This window comes from Camelina sativa, chromosome 5, assembly GCF_000633955.1.
Source record: "Camelina sativa cultivar DH55 chromosome 5, Cs, whole genome shotgun sequence".
Taxonomy (NCBI): Eukaryota; Viridiplantae; Streptophyta; class Magnoliopsida; order Brassicales; family Brassicaceae; genus Camelina; species Camelina sativa.
This window is the reverse complement of record NC_025689.1, coordinates 3,484,300-3,505,880: the sequence shown is the minus strand read 5'-3', so window position 1 is coordinate 3,505,880 and position 21,581 is coordinate 3,484,300. Positions and strand designations below refer to the sequence as shown.

At 34.4% G+C, this 21,581-nt stretch overlaps 2 protein-coding genes across 2 annotated transcripts; one reads left to right on the top strand and one right to left on the bottom strand.

The window, feature by feature from the left end:
• On the top strand, positions 934 to 12,076 carry LOC104785266 (ferredoxin-dependent glutamate synthase 2, chloroplastic). The gene is made up of 33 exons (XM_010510443.2): positions 934 to 1,540; positions 1,729 to 2,041; positions 2,180 to 2,622; positions 2,707 to 2,838; positions 3,161 to 3,259; positions 3,339 to 3,409; positions 3,736 to 3,832; positions 4,253 to 4,345; positions 4,441 to 4,586; positions 4,811 to 4,970; positions 5,115 to 5,225; positions 5,321 to 5,536; positions 6,020 to 6,177; positions 6,452 to 6,581; positions 6,765 to 6,823; positions 6,901 to 7,006; positions 7,567 to 7,663; positions 7,931 to 8,046; positions 8,130 to 8,327; positions 8,421 to 8,531; positions 8,643 to 8,882; positions 8,958 to 9,056; positions 9,342 to 9,437; positions 9,571 to 9,768; positions 9,857 to 9,931; positions 10,008 to 10,133; positions 10,228 to 10,326; positions 10,547 to 10,689; positions 10,777 to 10,870; positions 10,949 to 11,187; positions 11,300 to 11,378; positions 11,463 to 11,546; positions 11,634 to 12,076. Exons 1-33 carry the CDS (start codon positions 1,259 to 1,261, stop codon positions 11,811 to 11,813), a joined length of 4,890 nt encoding a protein of 1,629 aa, XP_010508745.1. The 5' UTR covers positions 934 to 1,258; the 3' UTR covers positions 11,814 to 12,076.
• Positions 20,630 to 21,302, bottom strand: LOC109133060 (protein ORGAN SIZE RELATED 1-like). The gene has a single exon (XM_019245680.1). The coding sequence runs from the start codon at positions 21,200 to 21,202 to the stop codon at positions 20,936 to 20,938; it is 267 nt and encodes an 88-aa protein (XP_019101225.1). The 5' UTR covers positions 21,203 to 21,302; the 3' UTR covers positions 20,630 to 20,935.

Genomic DNA, 21,581 nt, shown 5'->3' with positions numbered 1-21,581 from the left:
CCTTAAACAAAACAACCAGAAAAACTTTCATTATACAAGATATATGATTTTCTTGTTTGGAAATTCTTTAAATAAAGTGGTTTGAAAATTAAATATGGTGGTTGATTTTTCTTCCACTAATATGTTTGAAAGTTACATAATTTCCACTAATATGTTTTAAACAGCAAAAAAAGAATAAAAAAGTGGGGGTTTAAGATACAATTTACAGATACATTTACACTAAAAGTAAATCCGTCAACTACACAAAAAAAAAGTTGAAGTGGGTGGTGATATATACAGTTTAGAATTCCAAATGTGATTTGATTATTCTAAAAATGGTAACTAAGTATCTTTGATGCACCAACCAAAAGATTCGTTCAAAAACAGAAAAGATTCTGGCAAAAGAAATTAAAACTTTTTTTCTCTCTAAAAATTGAAAGTTTCTTGGTCTAGTAATGGGATGCTGAATAAGACATGAAGCACAAAAACTTTGTAAAAGATAACACAAATATTTGGGCAATGTAAGTTACGTATGTGATGATGATATATTGATATCTTTTGTATTCTTCAATAAAGAAATAAGAAGTAAAAAGATTCCAATAATTGTTTCCCAAGTTCTAACTATTGCTGTTGTTGTCGTTTTCTGTCAAGAAAACTTGAAGAGAATCATCTCTTGTTTTCTTCTGCCCCATTTGTCCCCATAGCATAAACTATATAGTATACAATTACATTAACGACTGTTTAAACGCTTAAATAATTTAGGTTTTACAAATATGTGATTACGTATTGTTTGAATTAAACCAAGCACTTGCCATTAATTTTATACTGTTTACATATTAATTATTCATTTAATCGTTCTGGTATCTGTAAAGGCACACACACATGCGTCACCAAAACGCACCGCTAATTCTTTTAAAGACGCGATCGCGTTTGAAAGCTAATAAAAAAAACAAGAGAAGAGATCAGTCCATCACCTTTTACAATAACAACAACAACCAAAACAGCGACGGCGATTCGAGTCCCCTGCGTAGTCGTCGAGCTCTCTCTCTCACTGATCACTCTCTCGTGCCGTGATCTGAAACAACAACCACCGTTTTGGATTTTTCTCAGCGATTCCGGTGTTCCGTACACTCCACCGCAGGGGATAAATCTTTGCTTCTGTATTGACTTTTTTGAAAAAAAAAACGGCAACAGTCGCACGGAGAGAAAGAGTAAGTAGTGAGTTCGAAACCCGATCGGCTCGCGGCGTTTGTTTTCGTCATCTTAGGAGCTTTAACCCATGGCGCTACAGTCTCCCGGCGCCGCCGGAGCTTCGTCTTCTCTTTCCCGGCTTCTCTCCTCCGCTAAATTAAGTCCTACTAAGGCTCTCTTCTCTGTTGACTTCGTCGGATCCTACTGTGTTTCCAAAGGGAGTAAACGGCGTAACGAACTCTCCGGGTTTCGCGGCTACAGTCCACTGCTGAAGTCCTCCCTTAGGTCTCCGTTGTCGGTTAAAGCGATCCTTAATTCTGACCGGTCCGCTGGTGATTCATCGGCTTCGTTTTCTGATCTGAAACCTGAGGTAATCGTAGTTCTGGGCGATACTTGCATATTCATGTGCTGTTGATTTAGGTTTTTGGTTTTGACTTTTTGGGTATACGAAACTTTTGTTCGAGTCTTGAACTTGGAAACTTGCAATAGGTTTAGTTACGGACGTTTGATATGATTTTTCGCTGGGTTTTTAATTTTGTTTTAATTGCATCGTCGCAGGTGGCATACTTGGAAGATATAATATCAGAAAGGGGAGCATGTGGTGTTGGGTTTATCGCGAACTTGGAGAATAAGGCTACACATAATATTGTAAATGATGCCCTTATAGCACTTGGTTGTATGGAACACAGGGGAGGTTGTGGTTCTGATAATACTTCGGGTGATGGTTCTGGTTTGATGACTTCTATTCCCTGGGATCTGTTTAACGAATGGGCTGTGAAGCAAGGAATGGCTTCTTTCGATAAGACGCATACGGGTGTTGGAATGCTGTTCCTACCGAGAGATGAAAACATTAGGAAAGAAGCTAAGAAAGGTGAACATATTATAGTTGTATTATGCATATTGATTGTGAAATTGCAGCTCTGGTATCCACTCCAAGCTATGTTTTTTTTTTCTATGTTTAACATGTAATATCTTCCTTTGCTAAATCATGTTTAAAATTTATCTCCAGTGATTACAAGTATTTTTGAGAAAGAGGGCCTGGAAGTGCTTGGATGGAGAGATGTTCCGGTAGAACCGTCCATTGTGGGTCATAATGCAAAACAGACAATGCCAAACACCGAACAGGTCTTTGTTAGAATTGTCAAAGACGATAAAGTAGACGACGTTGAACGAGAACTTTACCTTTGCAGGAAGCTGATTGAAAGAGCAGTTGCTTCTGAAAGTTGGGCCTCTGAGCTCTACTTTAGCTCCTTGTCCAATCAGACCATTGTTTACAAGGGAATGCTTCGGTCAGAAGTTCTTGGGTTATTTTACCCCGACCTTCAAAATGATCTATATAAATCTGCTTTTGCCATCTATCATAGAAGATTTAGCACAAATACCAGTCCCAGATGGCATCTTGCTCAACCCATGAGGTTTCTTGGACACAATGGGGAGATCAATACCATACAGGTTATGTTTCTCTTCTGGTCAATTGCTTTGCTGGATCTAAGACTAAGCTAGGTCCTCGTCACTGAAACCGAACAAGTTTTGCAGGGGAACCTAAACTGGATGACATCACGAGAAGCATCTCTAAGATCACCTGTCTGGCATGGACGTGAAAATGATATCCGTCCAATTAGCAATCCAAAGGCTTCGGACTCCGCTAACCTTGACAGTGCAGCAGAGGTATGAGTCATCTAACCTCCAAACTTCTGTTTGACTCTTGTGATTCCCTTTGTAATATCCCCTTCTGGAGGAAAGAAGAAGGAGCGTCGAAAGTGTTGTTTGCGTTTGGAACTAAGCAATATTCTGCATATCTAAAACTTGTCTAACTATTGACCAAAAAATAATGTTCTCTGATATTAAACGAGCATTTCATGAAAATAGGAACTCATTTTGCAAGTACATACATTTATGCACTCTTCAGAATAACCACAAGGCCTAGGTTATAGACTTTTTTTTTTATTGCTGCAAGATTCAATGTATTTATATTATTGAAATTGTGCAGCTATTGATAAGAAGTGGCCGGACTCCAGAGGAATCTCTTATGATTCTTGTCCCAGAGGCGTATAAAAATCACCCGACTTTAATGATTAAATACCCTGAGGTATTGATTTGTGTTTGCTCTTTTGGTCTTTATGGATAGTTGCAACTGCAATTGCTTCTTATCTGCTTTTCAATTGCAGGCTGTAGACTTTTATGATTATTACAAGGGACAGATGGAGCCCTGGGATGGACCTGCTTTGGTATTGTTCAGGTTAGTTGCCTGGAGGTTTCTTGCCCTTGGAAATTTAGTCATGTATGCAAGATTTAAGCTCTTTGCTGCCCTTATTCCTCAACAGTTTTCTTAACTAAGAATAATGTCTACTTACAACTGTTCTAGAAGGCTTGTAAGTGCTGATCACTCAGATCTTTCCTGCTCTTTTATTGGTGGTATCCACAATTGTGGACTACTGGAGAGCAAATGACCCTGAAGTTAATTTGTCGCTCAAAGTGGTAGCTAGTCTAGCTAGAAGTTCTGTCGCATTTCTTTCTTTTGCTTTCACATTCCAAAACTTATTCATCTTGTCTTGTTTCGCGCAGTGATGGAAAGACTGTTGGAGCTTGCCTTGACCGTAATGGACTTCGACCTGCTAGATATTGGCGAACAAGTGATAATGTTGTTTATGTAGCCTCTGAGGTGCGTTTTGTCTTTTACTCTATGTACGTGCTCTTTATCATCTAAGCATGGTGGTAATGATTGCCAGCAGATCATTTGGCTTATGCTTGAAAGTTGAGGTCCTGACAGGTCAGAAAACCAATTTGTTTAATCACTTTGGAAGTTTTTTCGTTTTTCTGTTTTGGAATAGTTATTCCAACTGATTTTTGAGATACGATGACCAGTATAAGATAGTTTCTTAGTGACCATTTAGACTGACATCTAGGAGTGTTTACAATCCCCTCAAGGAAACCAAAAATTTTCATTGTATACAGATTTCTAGGAAACCGAGTTAATACTTTGCTAAGCAAGTAGAGGATGGGTTTTAATAAACAGGGGCTCTGTCACCAATATTTTTATATCTCGGCTGCAGAAGAGTTGCTAAGTCATGCCTTTATACAGGTCGGAGTTCTTCCAATGGATGAATCAAAAGTCACCATGAAGGGTCGTCTAGGACCTGGCATGATGATATCTGTTGACTTAGAGAGTGGACAGGTTGGTGCACCAGATCACGGTTTAATTGTTCTCATTATTTGTTAACACTCGTGCTTTTTTTTATTTTGTATCTCATTATTAATATGTGAGTTCAGGTATATGAAAACACAGACGTAAAGAAGCGGGTTGCATCATATAACCCATATGGAAAGTGGGTTAGTGAAAACTTGCGAAACCTGAGGCCTTCTAGTTTTCTTTCGTCAGCAATCATGGAGACTGACGAGACCTTAAGACACCAACAGTAAGCCTTTCTGTTTTGTCTGTTCTATGCTCCCATCATCTGCTGTGGTGATTTATCTAAAATCAGAGCACTGATCTTTTCTTAACTCTTAGTAACATCTGTTGTGAAGTTGATTTTTACAAAATTCATCAGTGGCTTTCACCAGCAGAATTCGATGATTTGCATTGTGACGAATTAGACACTAATTTTGGCTATTCATGATATATCTGACTATGAGGAACTAGGGCGTTTGGCTACTCGAGTGAAGATGTTCAAATGGTAATTGAGTCGATGGCTGCACAAGGAAAAGAACCTACGTTTTGCATGGGGGATGATACTCCAGTGGCAGTATTGTCTCAAAAGCCGCATATGCTTTATGATTATTTCAAGCAGCGGTTTGCTCAGGTTTGTACATTTCATAAGAGGGCATTTGAATTGGTTGTTTCGTCTGATCTAGGTTAACGAAATGCATGATTTGTCTTGGTAGATTATTGAACTGTCCTTGTAATGCTCCTTCCCTTTGTTGTTCTTCACATGGTCTACTTGCAGGTTACAAATCCAGCTATTGATCCTCTTCGAGAAGGATTGGTCATGTCACTCGAAGTTAATATTGGAAAGCGTGGAAATATATTGGAGGTTGGGCCTCAGAATGTTTCACAGGTCAGAGTGCCTAAATTTTTGATTTTGTACTGCCTTAGAAATATTTGGCTTTTGCGAGATTTCATATTTGTCAAGACTTGTGATTTCATGAGCAGGTCGTTTTGTCTGGTCCTGTACTAAATGAACGGGAGCTTGAGGGTTTGCTCAGCGATCCACAGTTAAAATCTCAAGTCTTGCCCACATTTTTTGACATTCATAGAGGAATTGAAGGATCTTTAAAGAAGGGTCTTCTAAAACTCTGTGAAGCTGCAGATGAAGCGGTTCGCAATGGTTCCCAAGTGCTTGTTCTCTCAGACAGATCTGATAATCCGGTACATACAATTTTCCAAGTGTATGCGTTCAATAGTGAATTTAGATGTATGATATGTAAATGTATGATTATCACCTCTTACAGTGCCCTCCTTTTACATTTAAGTTTTGGTCTACTAATAGCTATGCTCTAGGCTTTCTTGCTGAACTAGCAGCATTTTGTTTTTGTTCATGCCAAAATTGGAACTGCTGAGGGAAAGAAAGTTATAATGAGAACTTACAAATTCCATATTTCTGGTTGCATTGATGATTTTTTTTTAGTGAACTGCTATTGTTGGCATCCGTAGAGCAGTGTTCTGTTATGTATTCTCGCTGTTAGTCTTTGTATGCTGCTCTGCTATCCAGTTTCCTTCAGTTATTACAAGTTTTTCGTTAAACTGAAGCTCATTATCAGGGTCGTACTTGGGTGCTATTTTCTTCTCTAGCTATCTTTTATTTGTAACTTCACTGTCCATTCCTAAATCAGCAGCCTATCCCTTTTTCAGGAACCAACTCGACCTGCAATTCCAATGCTGTTGGCTATCGGTGCTGTTCACCAACATCTGATTCAGAATGGTCTTCGGATGTCAGCTTCGATAATTGCAGATACAGCTCAGTGCTTTAGTACGCATCACTTTGCCTGTTTGATTGGATATGGAGCAAGGTTTCTACTTTTCTTTTTCATTGAATCTTTCACCCTATTTCTTTACGTACAAAAGCAAGTCACGTGGAGTCCTTCCTTACATTGTTTATTCTCTCTTTCAGTCTTTTATGCCAAATGCTAGCATTATCTATAATACACTCATGTTTACTCTTACGTAGTTTATAATACGCTTGTATTCTTAATTTTAAGTTGACTGATGAGTTGAGAGTGCTTTCCTCAACTGTTGATAACACTATTGATAATGATACGGAGCTATGTCTATAACCATTTTCAGTGCTATATGCCCGTACCTAGCACTGGAGACATGTAGACAGTGGCGTCTGAGCAACAAGACCGTGAACATGATGAGAAACGGAAAAATGCCTACTGTAACTATGGAACAGGCTCAAAAGAATTATCGTAAGGTCAGACAACTTCCAACTATTGACAGAAAAAAAATTCGAGTGGTGATAAGCCGTTCGATCTCTTTCTTGCATGCGGATATTGTTTGCCAAATTGATTGTAATCTTTCCCTGTTGTAATACCGCAACCGTCTTTATAAGTATTGGAAGAAAGGTATCCTAAGATTCTTTAAATTGCTACCACAGGCTGTTAACACTGGTCTTCTCAAGGTTCTCTCTAAGATGGGCATCTCGTTATTCTCTAGGTTCAGTTTCTGAACCATCTATTTCGTTTTTTGACCTTATCACTGTATCTGTTAACACCTGAGCTCTTTCTTTTCAGTTATTGTGGAGCACAAATATTTGAGATTTATGGATTGGGGAATGAGGTTGTTGAATTCTCGTTCCGTGGTAGTGCATCTCAAATTGGTGGATTAACTTTGGATGAGGTCAGCATACCCTAAACCTTTTTATACTAAGATATTCGATGAGTTGCCTTGTTTGAGTACATATATGTTACTGGAGTATTATTTTCCGATATCAACTTAATCCCTCTTAGATGTTTAGGTTCTGGACCTCAGTTTAGATGCTATTTCATCTATAACACTATACTAATATATGCACACAATTTTTTGGCTTCTGTAATAGGCTTTTATGCATGGTATTCTTTTTCTTTTTCTCTCTTGATGTTGCTTTAGTTTTAAATAAACGACTAGTTTTAACAGATGAATAGCTAAACTGTTGCTGAGAAATATAATTATCAGAGCTAGAGTGGAGTTACATATAGTTCAATGGGAAACTCTGAAGGCAGGAACTGTACTCTTCTCCCTAAATTGTTTGTGAATACTTATGAAGTATTGAGTTTATTCATGTTGAAGGTTCTTATAAAAGACTGAGATCTCGTCTACTGTTCAATGCTTCTCATATTCATATTATATTTTTGCCCAATTTAAAGTTGTTTCTGTTACAAAAATAGCATCTAGTTCCTAATTTCTCCTATATTTTTCAGCTGGCTAGGGAGACGTTAACTTTCTGGGTGAGGGCATTTTCTGAGGATACAGCCAAACGGCTAGAGAACTTTGGTTTCATTCAATTTAGGCCTGGAGGTACTTTTCTGGACTGGAAATGTTTTAGTTATGAGCTTGCATGTCTATGCCCAAATGCATACCCTCCTGCTTCCTTTTTATATATGCACAACTATGTCAAGTTAGATAGAGCTTATGAAGTGTATATAAATTACATAACAAGGTTGCACATGCACAGACGCACCTTTCTATTTATCTGTCTCTTAACTGGATTGAATTGCTACCGTTCGTTATCCCATGAAGCTTTCTAGTATTATCTTTGATTTAGTATGTTTTGTTATTTGAAAGGCGAATATCACGGAAACAACCCAGAAATGTCTAAATTACTTCATAAAGCTGTCCGCGAAAAGAGTGAGACAGCCTATGCAGTCTATCAGCAACATTTATCCAACCGTCCTATTACGGTATGTGCAATAATCTCATCTTCATATCTGATTGTCTGTTCTTTGGAACAAGTGAATATTATTTCTGTACATTCTTGCTGTAGGTTTTCCGCGATCTTCTTGAGTTCAAAAGTGACCGTAAGCCTATCCCGGTTGGGAAGGTTGAGCCTGCTTCCTGTATTGTGGAACGGTTTTGTACAGGTGGCATGTCTCTTGGAGCAATCTCAAGAGAAACTCATGAGACAATTGCTATTGCAATGAACAGATTAGGCGGAAAATCCAATTCAGGTGAAGGAGGCGAGGTAATACTCATTGTCTAGTTCAGATTTTGTTTAACTTCAGAATGCAGAATTTACCACCATAGTAGCTAAAAATTCATCGTCTTATCTTTCTAGGATCCGATCCGCTGGAAGCCGCTTACAGATGTTGTTGATGGATATTCTTCAACACTGCCGCATCTTAAAGGTCTTCGAAATGGGGATACAGCAACAAGTGCTATTAAGCAGGTAGCGGAAGTCAACTAGACTAGTGGACATTTCATATTTTCATGTGTACAGTCTATGTATACTCAGTCTAATGTTTCTCAAACATCAAAATGACCTTTTGTGTTCTCATAGGTTGCTTCAGGACGTTTTGGTGTCACCCCGACGTTTTTGGTTAATGCGGACCAGTTGGAAATCAAAGTTGCTCAAGGAGCGAAGCCTGGTGAAGGTGGCCAACTTCCTGGGAAAAAAGTTAGCGCATATATTGCTAGACTCAGAAATTCTAAACCAGGAGTTCCGCTTATTTCCCCACCCCCACATCATGATATTTACTCCATAGAGGATCTGGCACAGTTGATCTTTGATCTCCATCAGGTATTTTTCTTTGACTGCAAGTTTCTTACCAACTTTTCGAGTCAGGGCTCCCTCTGAACAAATTTTAATAATCAGGTCAACCCCAAGGCTAAAGTGTCAGTCAAGCTTGTATCAGAAGCTGGAATAGGAACAGTTGCCTCAGGAGTAGCGAAGGCTAATGCTGATATCATACAGGTATGCACTTCAGAGTTTGTGAGAAATTTGATATTAGAGAATCGTATATATTAGTCTTCAGATTATGCAATTCTTTATTCAACATCTTAGCTAATAAGACATGCAATTCTATGACAAGATATATAATCAGTATAAACTTGGCTTCAAGGACCACTTCCACGCCTCTTCTAGTTTATCTATTAACGATCCTTATTCCATTTTTCAAATTTTATGTATATGTTCAATTGTGTCTTTGAGTTACAGAAACATAGGTGTACAATTATGGATTTGCTTCTTTGTTTACAGATATCAGGGTATGATGGTGGAACTGGAGCCAGCCCTATAAGTTCCATAAAGCATGCTGGTGGCCCGTGGGAACTTGGACTAGCTGAAACCCAGAAGGTATATATACCTTCATAGTGAGAATTTGTTTTTTTTCATTTTGGTTTGCCATGTTTATCAGCTTCATTTTTTCTGTGTAGTCTCTTATTAACTCCTTGATGTCTATTAATGGCTAAGATTCAATCTTTTGCAGACTCTTATTGGAAATGGACTTAGGGAAAGAGTCATTATCAGGGTTGATGGTGGGTTCAAGAGTGGTGTTGATGTGTTGATAGCTGCAGCTATGGGCGCTGATGAGTATGGATTTGGTACTCTGGCCATGATTGCCACAGGGTGTATTATGGCTCGTATTTGCCACACTAATAACTGCCCCGTTGGTGTTGCCAGTCAGGTAATTTGGACTCTCTTTTTAGCTGTTAATATATATTTTTCCAATTGATAACCAATTTCTGCTAAGATTTTCCTAATTTCGGTTACAGAGAGAGGAACTGCGTGCACGTTTCCCTGGTCTTCCCGGTGATCTTGTCAATTTCTTCTTATATATTGCAGAGGAGGTAATCTTCGAGAAAATTTCACTTATATATAATTTTTATTGGTTTTAGCACCTAATATTTCATCTAAATTTCATAGGTGAGGGGCATACTAGCTCAGTTGGGATATGAAAAATTGGACGATATAATTGGGCGGACAGATCTGCTAAAGCCTAGGGATATCTCTCTCGTAAAAACTCATCTTGACCTCAGTTATCTTCTATCTGTAAGTCAAGAACTGTATTTATTGTTTTTATCGTGCATGCACCTACCTGCAACTTATACTGGTGTAAATCTTATTTTTTCTTCAAAATTCTCAGTCTGCTGGGCTGCCAAAACGAAGCAGTACTTCCATTAGGAAGCAGGAGGTTCACTCAAATGGTCCTGTTCTTGATGATACTCTACTTCAGGATCCAGAGGTAACGCATAGTTTCTTACTTGTTGACTCTTGAACTAAACATTTTATGATGTAGCTTATGCACAAATCTGAAAGCAACCTTGTTAAGTTGTTTATGAGTGCTTTTACTTTTGAAGAGCCTAGACTTTAAAAGAAAGAGGTTTTACTGTATGTATGTAGAGTAAATTATTCTTCTACATATGAAAGAATACTCTAATACTTACTTTTTGGTTGCTTCCCAGATAATGGATGCAATTGAGAATGAAAAAACAGTTCACAAAACCATGAGTATATACAATGTGGACCGCGCTGTTGGCGGTCGGATTGCTGGGGTGATTGCGAAGAAATACGGAGACACAGGTTTTGCTGGACAACTGAACCTAACGTAAGAAAATACTATCCAATTTTTGAATAGATATATAATGAGATATGCATGTTTTAAACTTTCACGATCCACTATGTACCCCTATAGGTTCACCGGAAGTGCTGGCCAATCTTTTGCATGTTTCCTAACTCCTGGAATGAATATACGTCTTGTGGGTGAAGCCAACGACTATGTGGGAAAGGTGTGTCTCAAATTCAATGTTTTCTTTCGACAATATTTTGGAATATTGGTCTCATAATATACACTTTTACCTCACAAGGGAATGGCCGGAGGTGAAGTTGTGATATTGCCAGTGGAATCGACTGGTTTTCGTCCTGAAGACGCAACTATCGTAGGAAACACTTGTCTGTATGGTGCAACTGGTGGTTTCTTATTTGTCAGAGGCAAAGCAGGAGAGAGATTTGCGGTTAGAAACTCTGTAGCTCAAGCTGTAGTTGAAGGCACTGGAGATCATTGCTGTGAATATATGACTGGTGGTTGTGTCGTTGTACTTGGGAAGTAAGTAACGCCTCATTTTCTCGGCCTTGAGCCCGAAACCAGAACCAAGAACTTAATAATGTCTTAAACGCCGTATGTGATATGTCATAATCGTTTCTCTCTGAAACTGCAGAGTTGGTAGAAATGTAGCGGCCGGGATGACAGGTGGATTGGCATATATCCTTGACGAGGACAATACACTCCTCCCTAAGGTTTAACATTACAAAGTCTGCTAATAGATCTCGAAAATATTTTCTCTAAAGTTTGTGAAACATTGAAATAAACGCAATGAACAGGTGAACAAGGAGATAGTGAAGATCCAAAGAGTGACTTCACCAGTGGGACAAACACAGCTTAAGAGCCTGATCCAAGCTCATTCGGTAACTAACTAATTCTCTCTCTCTTTCCCGTCTCTTCACGGATACAAATCATCTGAAATCATCTCATGAATCGCTCTATTATGATAGGAGAAAACGGGTAGCAGCAAAGGAGCAATGATTGTAGAGGAATGGGACAAGTATCTAGGAATGTTCTGGCAACTTGTACCGCCGAGTGAAGAAGACACACTTGAGGCTAACTCGGACCACATCCTGAAAACAAGCACCGGAGATGAAGAACAGGTTTCAAACACATATGCAGAGAAGTAAACCATTTGATCGTTGGTATCTTCTTCATCTTTTGTACAGTCGAAGTCTTGGTGGAGATAAGTCTCAGTTTCTGAGTTAATTTACGTGACAAGTTCTCCATTTGATTTTGACATGGATTCGGTCTGGATTCGTTTTCTCTTAGTTTGCTCGGTCGTTAATAATAAAACGAAGTCCATGTCTGTACTCTTTGTATGCCATGGAATGGTGGGAATATAGTAGTCTGACGATACCCGATTATTAAGAGGGTTTTCGATATTTCTCTACTGTGCTTTAGGATACTCAATTTGGTTTTTCATGGTAAGATTTAATTAAAGTAATCGATATAGAAAAATATAGTGATCAAACTAAAATTAAATTTAATGGTAGATACGATGAGTCTAGAATAAAAATTGGTTCATCTTAGATTCAGATTTTGGTTTTTGTAAGATTCAATATAGATAATTATAACGGTTTTTGTTTTTACGGATCACTTATTTTGATTAGTCCGAATAAGTTTGATTTTCTCTGGTCAAATTCTTGGTAGTCTCTCTCTCTCTCCACATCGGTAAATATAAGAAACAAAACATGTAAGACGACCATACGACTCTTGAGATATATGCATAACCTGAAAATACAATTCTTGTGTGTATTCAAAAATTTGTGTTGTGAAAGAATCTTTTGATTTTCTAACAAAAGAAAGAAAAAAAAGAAGGAAAAAGTCTGTTGAGATATTCTAGTAATGCATGTACGTTGAACGTTTAGAAAAAGTTTAAAAGACACAGTTTGTTTAAACCGATGTTTGTCCCCGTATAAAATGAATGAATGGGTCACGAGAAAGGTACGTGTGTGTTCGTTGACAATAAACTCCCATTAAGTTTTTTAAATTTTATATTTCTCTCTGTTGTGTCTTAAAAAGAGATATAACTGACACGTGTGAACGTCCGTGTCTTAACGTCAGTATTATTTTCGTGTCCCATGAAATTTTCCAATGTATTGAATATAGAAAGTTCTTAAAACACCAAAATAAATCGAAAGTTCTTTTTTTAGCACCAACAACCGGAATTGACACGTTCATTGCATACTCACCGAAAGCCATAGAAGTTAGAAGATGTCAGCAATTTACTTATTTTACAACAACAGAAAAATGGCAAGAGAGCGTAAGTTCAGTGCATTTGCGATAGAAATCGTTACGTCTTCTCTTATCTTCCTCTCCTTAACCAACAGTACTATACATTGTATCTTTCTATAAATTCTGTGTTATCTCTGCCGTTTATTTTGACTGTTTGTTTTCGATACGAATGAAAAACTCAATATTTCGAGAAGATAAAAAAAAATGTCAAGAAAATAACAAGTATTTTAGCTGTTGTTCAGTCGGTAGTCAGCATTTACTGATGCTTACAAAGTTTATTAGTTAGATTTAAATCAAACTTTTAAAATCATCTTTTCACGATTGAGTATTGACATTCATTTCGTTGGCCTACCTAACCATCCCAAATTTAAAGCGTCCTTACCTACAAATTATATCTCTAATAAGGAAAATAACTAACGGCCGTGGAAAAAGAAAATAACTGATACGTAGCTTTTTGTACGTAGATGGAGAAAAAAAGAAAGAAAAAACTAACTAATTGTCAACAAAAAAAAACTAACTAATTAAAAGACTCTGATTTATTGCGACGTTTGATATTACATCCTCTGGCTTTGAGAAGAATCCTTATGCAGCTAGACCTTTCGGGTCAACATGCGATGACCATCTATCCTCGAATTATTTCCTTGGATTATGTGGTTTGTAAGTGATATATGAAAAACCTTTTGTATAGAATAAATCGGAAATAACCATATATAGTTTATTATATAACGTTACTATAAGAAAGTTTTCGATGGAGTAAAAGTGTAAAAACCAAAACCAACCTATGTAATCAATTACACTATGTGAGAACGAACAAAAATCAGGAAGTGAATCGGGAAGCATATATTGTCAATTACTACAATATACGTACGTAAAAGTATAGCATGTATGTATTTGGCCAAATTTTCTAGTAGTATTTATTTCGTGATGCATTTAATACTCTTTTCCCTATATGTATTTTTATTTAACTGTAACGCTGAAATAAATAAATAAAACGGTTTCAAGTTTCCTAACGAGCGTCCCCTCTCCTCCGTCAAATCCAAAGCGATTCAAGAACGTGTGTGCTGATTCCTTAACTAATGATCAGTGGCGTTACATTACAAGTAAATTTTTAAAAATAAAGGAAAAAAATAATCGAATATCATTCATATTGCATGTATAATTCCATAACGCAAAATTTCAGTGTATAATGCAGAAACTCGAATCTGTGATCATTGAGTGCTACAAAATATTATATACGGACTGATGATAAATCTCTCGTTCTTGAATCGATAGAAAATGGTTTGATTAATTAGAAAATTAGAGATTAATACACTACAAATCTTACAACGACTCTTATCAGAAGATCCCATTTGAATCCCCCAAAGAAGAAAATGAAAAGAAAAAAATAAATAAACAAGGAAAAGATCTAATTTTGAATCAAATGGTCCGGATACTGCATGAATTTAACAGTTATCGTCAAATGAAACAAGAACACAAAACCAATCAAACGACGACGCATTCACATATGTGCGTTGTGTCATCTGGATCGAATAGCATATTATATTGTCTCGCACTATCATCACATGAACACATTACATGACTATGAGTAATGAGTAGTGTCCAAAGAAGAAGAAGAAGAGAGAAGATGAGATTGATGAGGTGGATAACAAATGGCTAAGTAAAGAAGCATTAGCATCAGCACCACCGGAATTCCCATCAAAATCATCGGAGGGGGCGGAAGAGGTGGCAAAACGGCCGGAAGAACCGCTAATAGCACCATCACAACTCCGATCATAAACATTCCTAGCTATGCTCCTTTAGTTTTGTATATAAATCTTCTCTTTTCTTTCTATGTTCTTGCACATATATGTTTGTGTGTGTATATATAATGTGGTATAGGGTATTCAATAACTCTCTTTTTGTTTTGTAATTACATTTTTGTTCGTTTTCCTTTTTTATGTGTGTGAGAGAGAAAGACGTTACGGCTTACAAGTGAAGCTCATGCACTGAGCAACACTATTTGCTTATTCGCCCAATGACAAATATCGTTCTTTTTATTTTTTATTTAACATATTTATTTATAAAACATTATTAATAATAATTAATAGTAATACATATTTCATCTTTCTCTACTTTAGTAAAAAAAATAGTCTCTCCATTTGAAATAAATGTCAAATTTATTTTTTCAAACATTGTAAAGGAAACAAAAAAATACCCTCAATCAATTTTTTATTGTTAATAAAAATTTTATAAAGTGAAAATTGGAATTACGATAAAGTAAACACATTTTAAGGAAATGGAATCTAAAGTTATATTGACAGCGTAGGATAGTAATACTTGTCATAAATGACTAAAGTAGAGGTTGTTGGAAAAACAAAACCAAGAATCTAAAATATGGAGGGACGTTTGACAAAGGTAAGCTAGCTACGTATTAACGTGGCGGCTTTAATTAGTTTCCATTAATGTGCACTTAGATGACTGAAACCGTAAGGAGGGGTTGGTGAATTTATAGGAGAGAGTGTTTTTGATACTCTGAATCTGTGAAAAATCAGGTCGTTTTAAGTGTATTTATTTCATCTTATTCCACCATATACATTTAACCCAATTTATTGCGATTGTCCATTTTAGTTCTTTCTCAACGGCTAATCAAAAAATATGTTTTAGTATTTATTAATTTTTTTTTCCTTCTCCTTCAAATATAAAAGTTTGTTTGTATATAGTGTCAGTGTTGAGGCTTGTTTCTTAGGCAAGTGGGGATCATAACATCGTTGCTTGTCTCTTACATTTTGTTTTCCATAGTTTCTCTCATAGGTTCTTCTTTTATACCAACGTACCCCATCAAAAATTTACTCGAGCTCTTCTCTTTTCTTTTGTAGAGATGTGACATTATATTGTACATGTTCTATAACATACGATGTTTTAAAAGAAATTATTTGTTTCATTTTGTAGAAAAAAATCAAAATTTAATGCAGATTTTTAATATTGTTAGGTAAATTAAGACTTTTCGAAGTTTTTAAAAATGATTACTGAAAATCATGATACTAAGTATAGAATAGATCGTAAAATGAAGATTAGTTTGATTCGGGTATTGATGCATGCATAGAAATATCTCGCTTTCCTTCAATATCCAAATCAAACCAATCTTGATTTAAATATCAAAGAGAAAACCATCAATAGATATTTTCATATTGATCATCCATATCTTTTACACTTCATTTATTTTGTTTAAAATTATACTTTAGTTTAGTACCCCCTCAGTTTGAACATTTAATTTAACTATATATATATATAAAATACAACTTTCTATACAAATTATAAATGTATTTGACACTTTAAAATCTTTTTAATAACGGGATGAAATTAAAAATTATTTTGTAAAAAGAAACTAAACCAAAACATTGTCTATTTTGAAACAGGGAGTAATGTTCAAATTATAATCATATGTAACACTTCTCTACCCATAAGAGTTCCAAACATTTGAATGTGAATTTGTAAAACAAGTACATTCCGTGTCTAGGGATTATATGATGAGTCACGTAATCATCACTTAACGTCGTTATTCACACACAATTTATCCGAACTTTTTGTATTCCTTCCTTTTCTCGACATGTATCCCTAAGGTTACGATTGAGTCACTATAGCCCTTAATCTCGTGACCAAACAAAAAAAAATACTACTCCCTCTGTATCATAATAGATGATTTTCTAGAAAAAAAATTTGTATCACAAAGATTGATTTTCTGTATTTTTTACTAATTAATGCTAAGAAATTGTAGTTTTCAAGAATCATTGATTGAGAATTTAAATTTTAATGAATTACTATTGGTTGATAGTTATGAAAATATATTTTTATAAATAAAAATGCATTTATACCTAAACATTCAATGTTTTTCTTAATTTGTGTGAAACTCCTAAAAAATCATCTATTTTGATACAGAAGGAGTAATAATAATAATAAAGAGCAGAATTTCAAGACGTATGCTATCAAACTCACTTGTATGTATAGGTGCAGTGAATCTGATTTGTGTGGACAAATTAAATGCCTTCTCGTATGCTTTTTGTTTTGTCGATAGATAGAGACTCTTCGATAAAGCGATGACAAAGATTATTTAATTAGTTTTGTTCCTTTTTTTCTTACTTGAATTTGGTCAAATCTCCTTTCTGTTTTGTGTATTGTCTCAAAACTCGCCTACACTATTTCCCCGGATAAATGATCTCATATCATATGGATGATGATTACAAAGTTGAAGATCTAAATTTTGAGTGGTTAACACAACAACATCAATAAAATGTAGTCCTTGAATCGTGAGAATCAACAATTTCGTGATTAAATTTGAAACTGTTTTCTTTTAAATCCACTTGTTGGAAAATTGGAACGTAGTGTGTGAATAGATGCATGCATGATATTTATGAAGTCAATCCTTCTTTCTTTTTGATTTTTACATAGTTCGTCGAGTTATATCATTAGACCGACGATAATGCTCATCCCCAAACTATTTTCATACTATAACTCACATATTCGTTAGTCGTTACACAATCATGAGTTACAAACTCTTTTACCGGCCAGCCGTCGTGCCTAGCTATAAGTCAAATATATAACTTTTCTTCATTTGCAAAAAGCAATATTCGCACAAAGATATAAAAAAATGATTCAACGCTTGTACATGCTGTGGATTTGTTTTTTGGTCTGGTAGATATATTGAAAGGATAAACATTTACAACTTGTTTGGGTTATTAAGTGATACAATTCACCCAGTATATCTATAGCTTTAGAGTCTAGACCACAATAGTCAGTACTATGCACTGCAGTACGTATCTAGACAATTATTATTGGGTGTATAATTGAAAAATGGACTAAATTGATTGATAAGAACACTGATACACGAAGAAGGAGCATGCTTCTTGTTTTTTCTGGTACATTAACTTTAACAGTCAACGTTCAATGTACGCATGACCAAAGTAAGAGGAGCAATCTTACGTTTTGAAGAAATTAGGGGACACAGGAAACGAAGGGTAATCAAACTTAAGAAATAATACAAATCTTTAAAAAAAAAAAAAAAGATCAGAAATCAGAAATCACTTTTGACCATATTAAAAGAATCTAATTGTGTGTCGATGGCTTGTGACGACCAGATGGCGCATCCACTTAGTCTGTCTCTCGGACATCAAAGGACGATTCCCTATTTTCCAATGTGTAATAACATAGGTGTGGTCCACACCAGACCCAATGAAAAATCTAGTTGTACAAACAAACATACATTATTAGTATTAAATAAACAAGTGATCAATGTAAGATGATAAACAGTGTACTTATTACAAATTGTGGTGTTGCTGACTTGCAGTTATCAAGTGATTTGCGTCATATTATTAAATTAATCACATTTTCCATTTTATAAGATGTTTCAACTAAAGAGAAAATATTTCACATTTTTACAAAAAATATATATTTTTTTACGTGTAAAATCAACTAATTATATCTTTTTTATAATAAAACGGAAGTACACAACATTGTTTCGTAAACTATATAGTTTTAATAAGTTGGTTACAAATAGGTTATAGATTAACTGATAGATTAATTAGTTACAAATTAAATAGATTTTATTACTAGAGCACATTGTTTCCAAAAATTTTAAAGAGAATATTCCAAAGAATCATTTGATATCAACTAACTTACCATATTAATTTTCTTTTATTAAATTATTCATCAAATAAATTCTTTAATATCTAACTTAACATATTAATTTGTTAATTATTATTATACTTCACATCTCATTTATATATATGAGTCTATTTTGTGAAACAAATAAATTATCATATTATTTATTATAATTAAATAATAGTTTTATCTCCGGATATACCAAAAGTTAAATTTTTAAAAACAAATTTTAATTGTTCAATCTATAAAATATTCAAGCTTTAATAATACTATTCTTTAAAAATAATATCTATTGAATTAAAAAAATTTACTGAGTAACGGGTCAAAATTTGAATGTTTTTAAATTCAATTCATATTTTTTGTTGAATTTTATAATTTATATTATATAATAAACTTTAAATAATTTATTTTGAAATATTTTCAAAATATTGAAACTTTATATAAAAGTTAGAAACTAGAAACACTCTAAATTGATTTGTTATAGCAATGTCAATAATAATATGAAAGAATTTTAAGAAACCAAGTATATTAAAACAAAAATATAAAAATATATTAAATTACTCATAATATGATAATTCGCTTTTTAAAAACCAAATTTACAAAATTATGTCTTATAATGACATTCAAGTCATGATGTCGAATATACATTGTTGAAATAACTTCACATACATAAACTAATACGATATATTAAAATTTTATTTTAATATATAAAATATTTATAGCAAGAATACTTATCTAGAATCATTAATAATATAAAACTTACAAAATATGTGTCTTTTTCAAGCCATCATATTTAGTATATGATTTTATTGTATACTGTTTTATCCAAAAAAACTTTTACAAACAATCACATAAATTATATTTTAGAGAAAAATTACAATATAAATAAAATGAATTTTAACTCGTGCTCTAGCACGGGTCTTAATCTAGTATATATATATATATAATGTAAATGATCAAAAATGTTTAATACATATTAAATTTGTAATAGAAAATTATTTTTGGAAAAAAATAAAAAACCTTATAAAATAGGACAGGAATACTATATTATCAAGTCTATCATTTTCAATATTTTTCTCTCGATTTTTTATATATTTTTAAAAAATTATACATCACAGCTTGACCATTTTTTGTTTAATTTAGTTTTTACCTTGTTTTTTTCTTCAAGTAATGTATGATGATGTTTGGAAAACATTTACATAATCTTTGAACATAAATAAAAATATAAATGATCTCCTTTTGTCGAGAAGCCATTTTGACCAAAGAGTCTGCCTCTGCCAGTTCATTACATTGGCGGGGAACCGGTTTGAAACAAAAACATGCAAAGCTTTTCGCCCAACGACATATGTCCTCAATCAAATTATTCGTGACGGTGTATTCTTTCTTTGCCTTTGGATTGGAAGTAGAACTTCGGTGAGCTCCATTTTTTTACCAGAAGTAGAACTTGCCACGCCAAACCGATTGTATCGCATGATTGGAAGATTTATACCTTCCGCAGAAATCGATGCAACCTTGATAACAGTTTGGTTTAAAAGTCTATCGTCATCGTATATAACTTCCAAGATTAGATGAAGATTTTTTTTTATTTTGCTTTATTTGCTAAACAGTTTGGATCCGAACTAAAACCAAATTTGGTTCAATTCAGTAACATCGGATTACATACTCTTATTAGTTACTCTCTCTGTTTCATAATAAGTGTCATTTTGACACTTTGCAAACAATTTAAAAAATACATATTAAAATATCTCTTATACCCTTAAAATTAAAATTAACTTTTGATATTCTTTAATGAATATGAGGTTAAAATTGGAAATTTATGCTTAATTGTACATTGAAAATCTAAAATAACACTTATTTTAAAACAAAAAATCAGGGACACTCTTTGTGAAAGAGTGTAAGTATTTATTGTACTTGGTAAAATGATGTCAGTATTTAATTTCCCGAAAAAGAGTTCGGATTGCAAAAAAATGGAAATAAAGAGAAAGTAAAAAGAAAAAAAATAGAGATAAACATGTATACTACAAGTACATACTCATACGTACATATAGTACGTATATAACAAGAAAGCTTCGACTTAATTTTAAAAATATTCTTCTTTAATTCATAATGTGACGCTGATTAGAAAAAGAAAAGAATTCTTCTACAAAATAAGAAAAGAAAAAAAAAACGAAGTGAAAAGAAAAAGAAAATTAATTGCTCAAAGAAAGTAATTAAACACTAAATTTACACGAAGTCCTTAAAAATAAAACTCGGAGATCTATCGCATGATCTTACTTGCACGAAAATAAAAGCCCTTAATACACATACACATATCAACACACTTATAGGTATTTGGTGTAATGCATATATGTATGTACATACGGTGCGCAAGTCGCGGACGTCAGGGGTCGAGTGAATCCACGGCAAGGCTAGGCTCATTAGAAGGAGAAAAAGCCAAGAAAACAAGGAGAACCATGAGAAGGAGAGGAAGGAGGAGGAGTGTCACCGGAGGCGGTGGAAGCGGCGGAAGGAACGGCGGAAGAATCAGAAGAAAGAGAGAGAGAAAGAGAAGAACTGCGACGGATCTTGCCGTGATCAAAGAACTTCCGGTCAAACCCATTGGTTTGGGTGTGACATCAAATCTCAGCCGTTCATCATGAACCCTCATTTTCCATTAGTTTACCAACTATTTTTTTTTTTTTTTTTTTATATAGAAATGTCTTAGATTCTTCTCTGCCTTTTGTGTCTGGCTCTAGTTATATATAGTGGCAATTGGAAAAGTTGAAATGTCTATCTCTTTCTATATATGTAGACATGTACATCTTATATATTTTGACACCCCAACAAGATTTCAAAATTTTCATAGCTAAATGATGTAAATACAAAATTAAATACAAAATTTAATGACAATCCAAAATATGTATAATTTTCAAAAAATTTCTGATTGATTTTTTTACTACTAAGTAGTACTTGCTTATGAAATATGTATAAAAGTATTTTTTTATTTTGTGAAATGTGTATTTTTTGGTTTAGGTATTTATGATTAT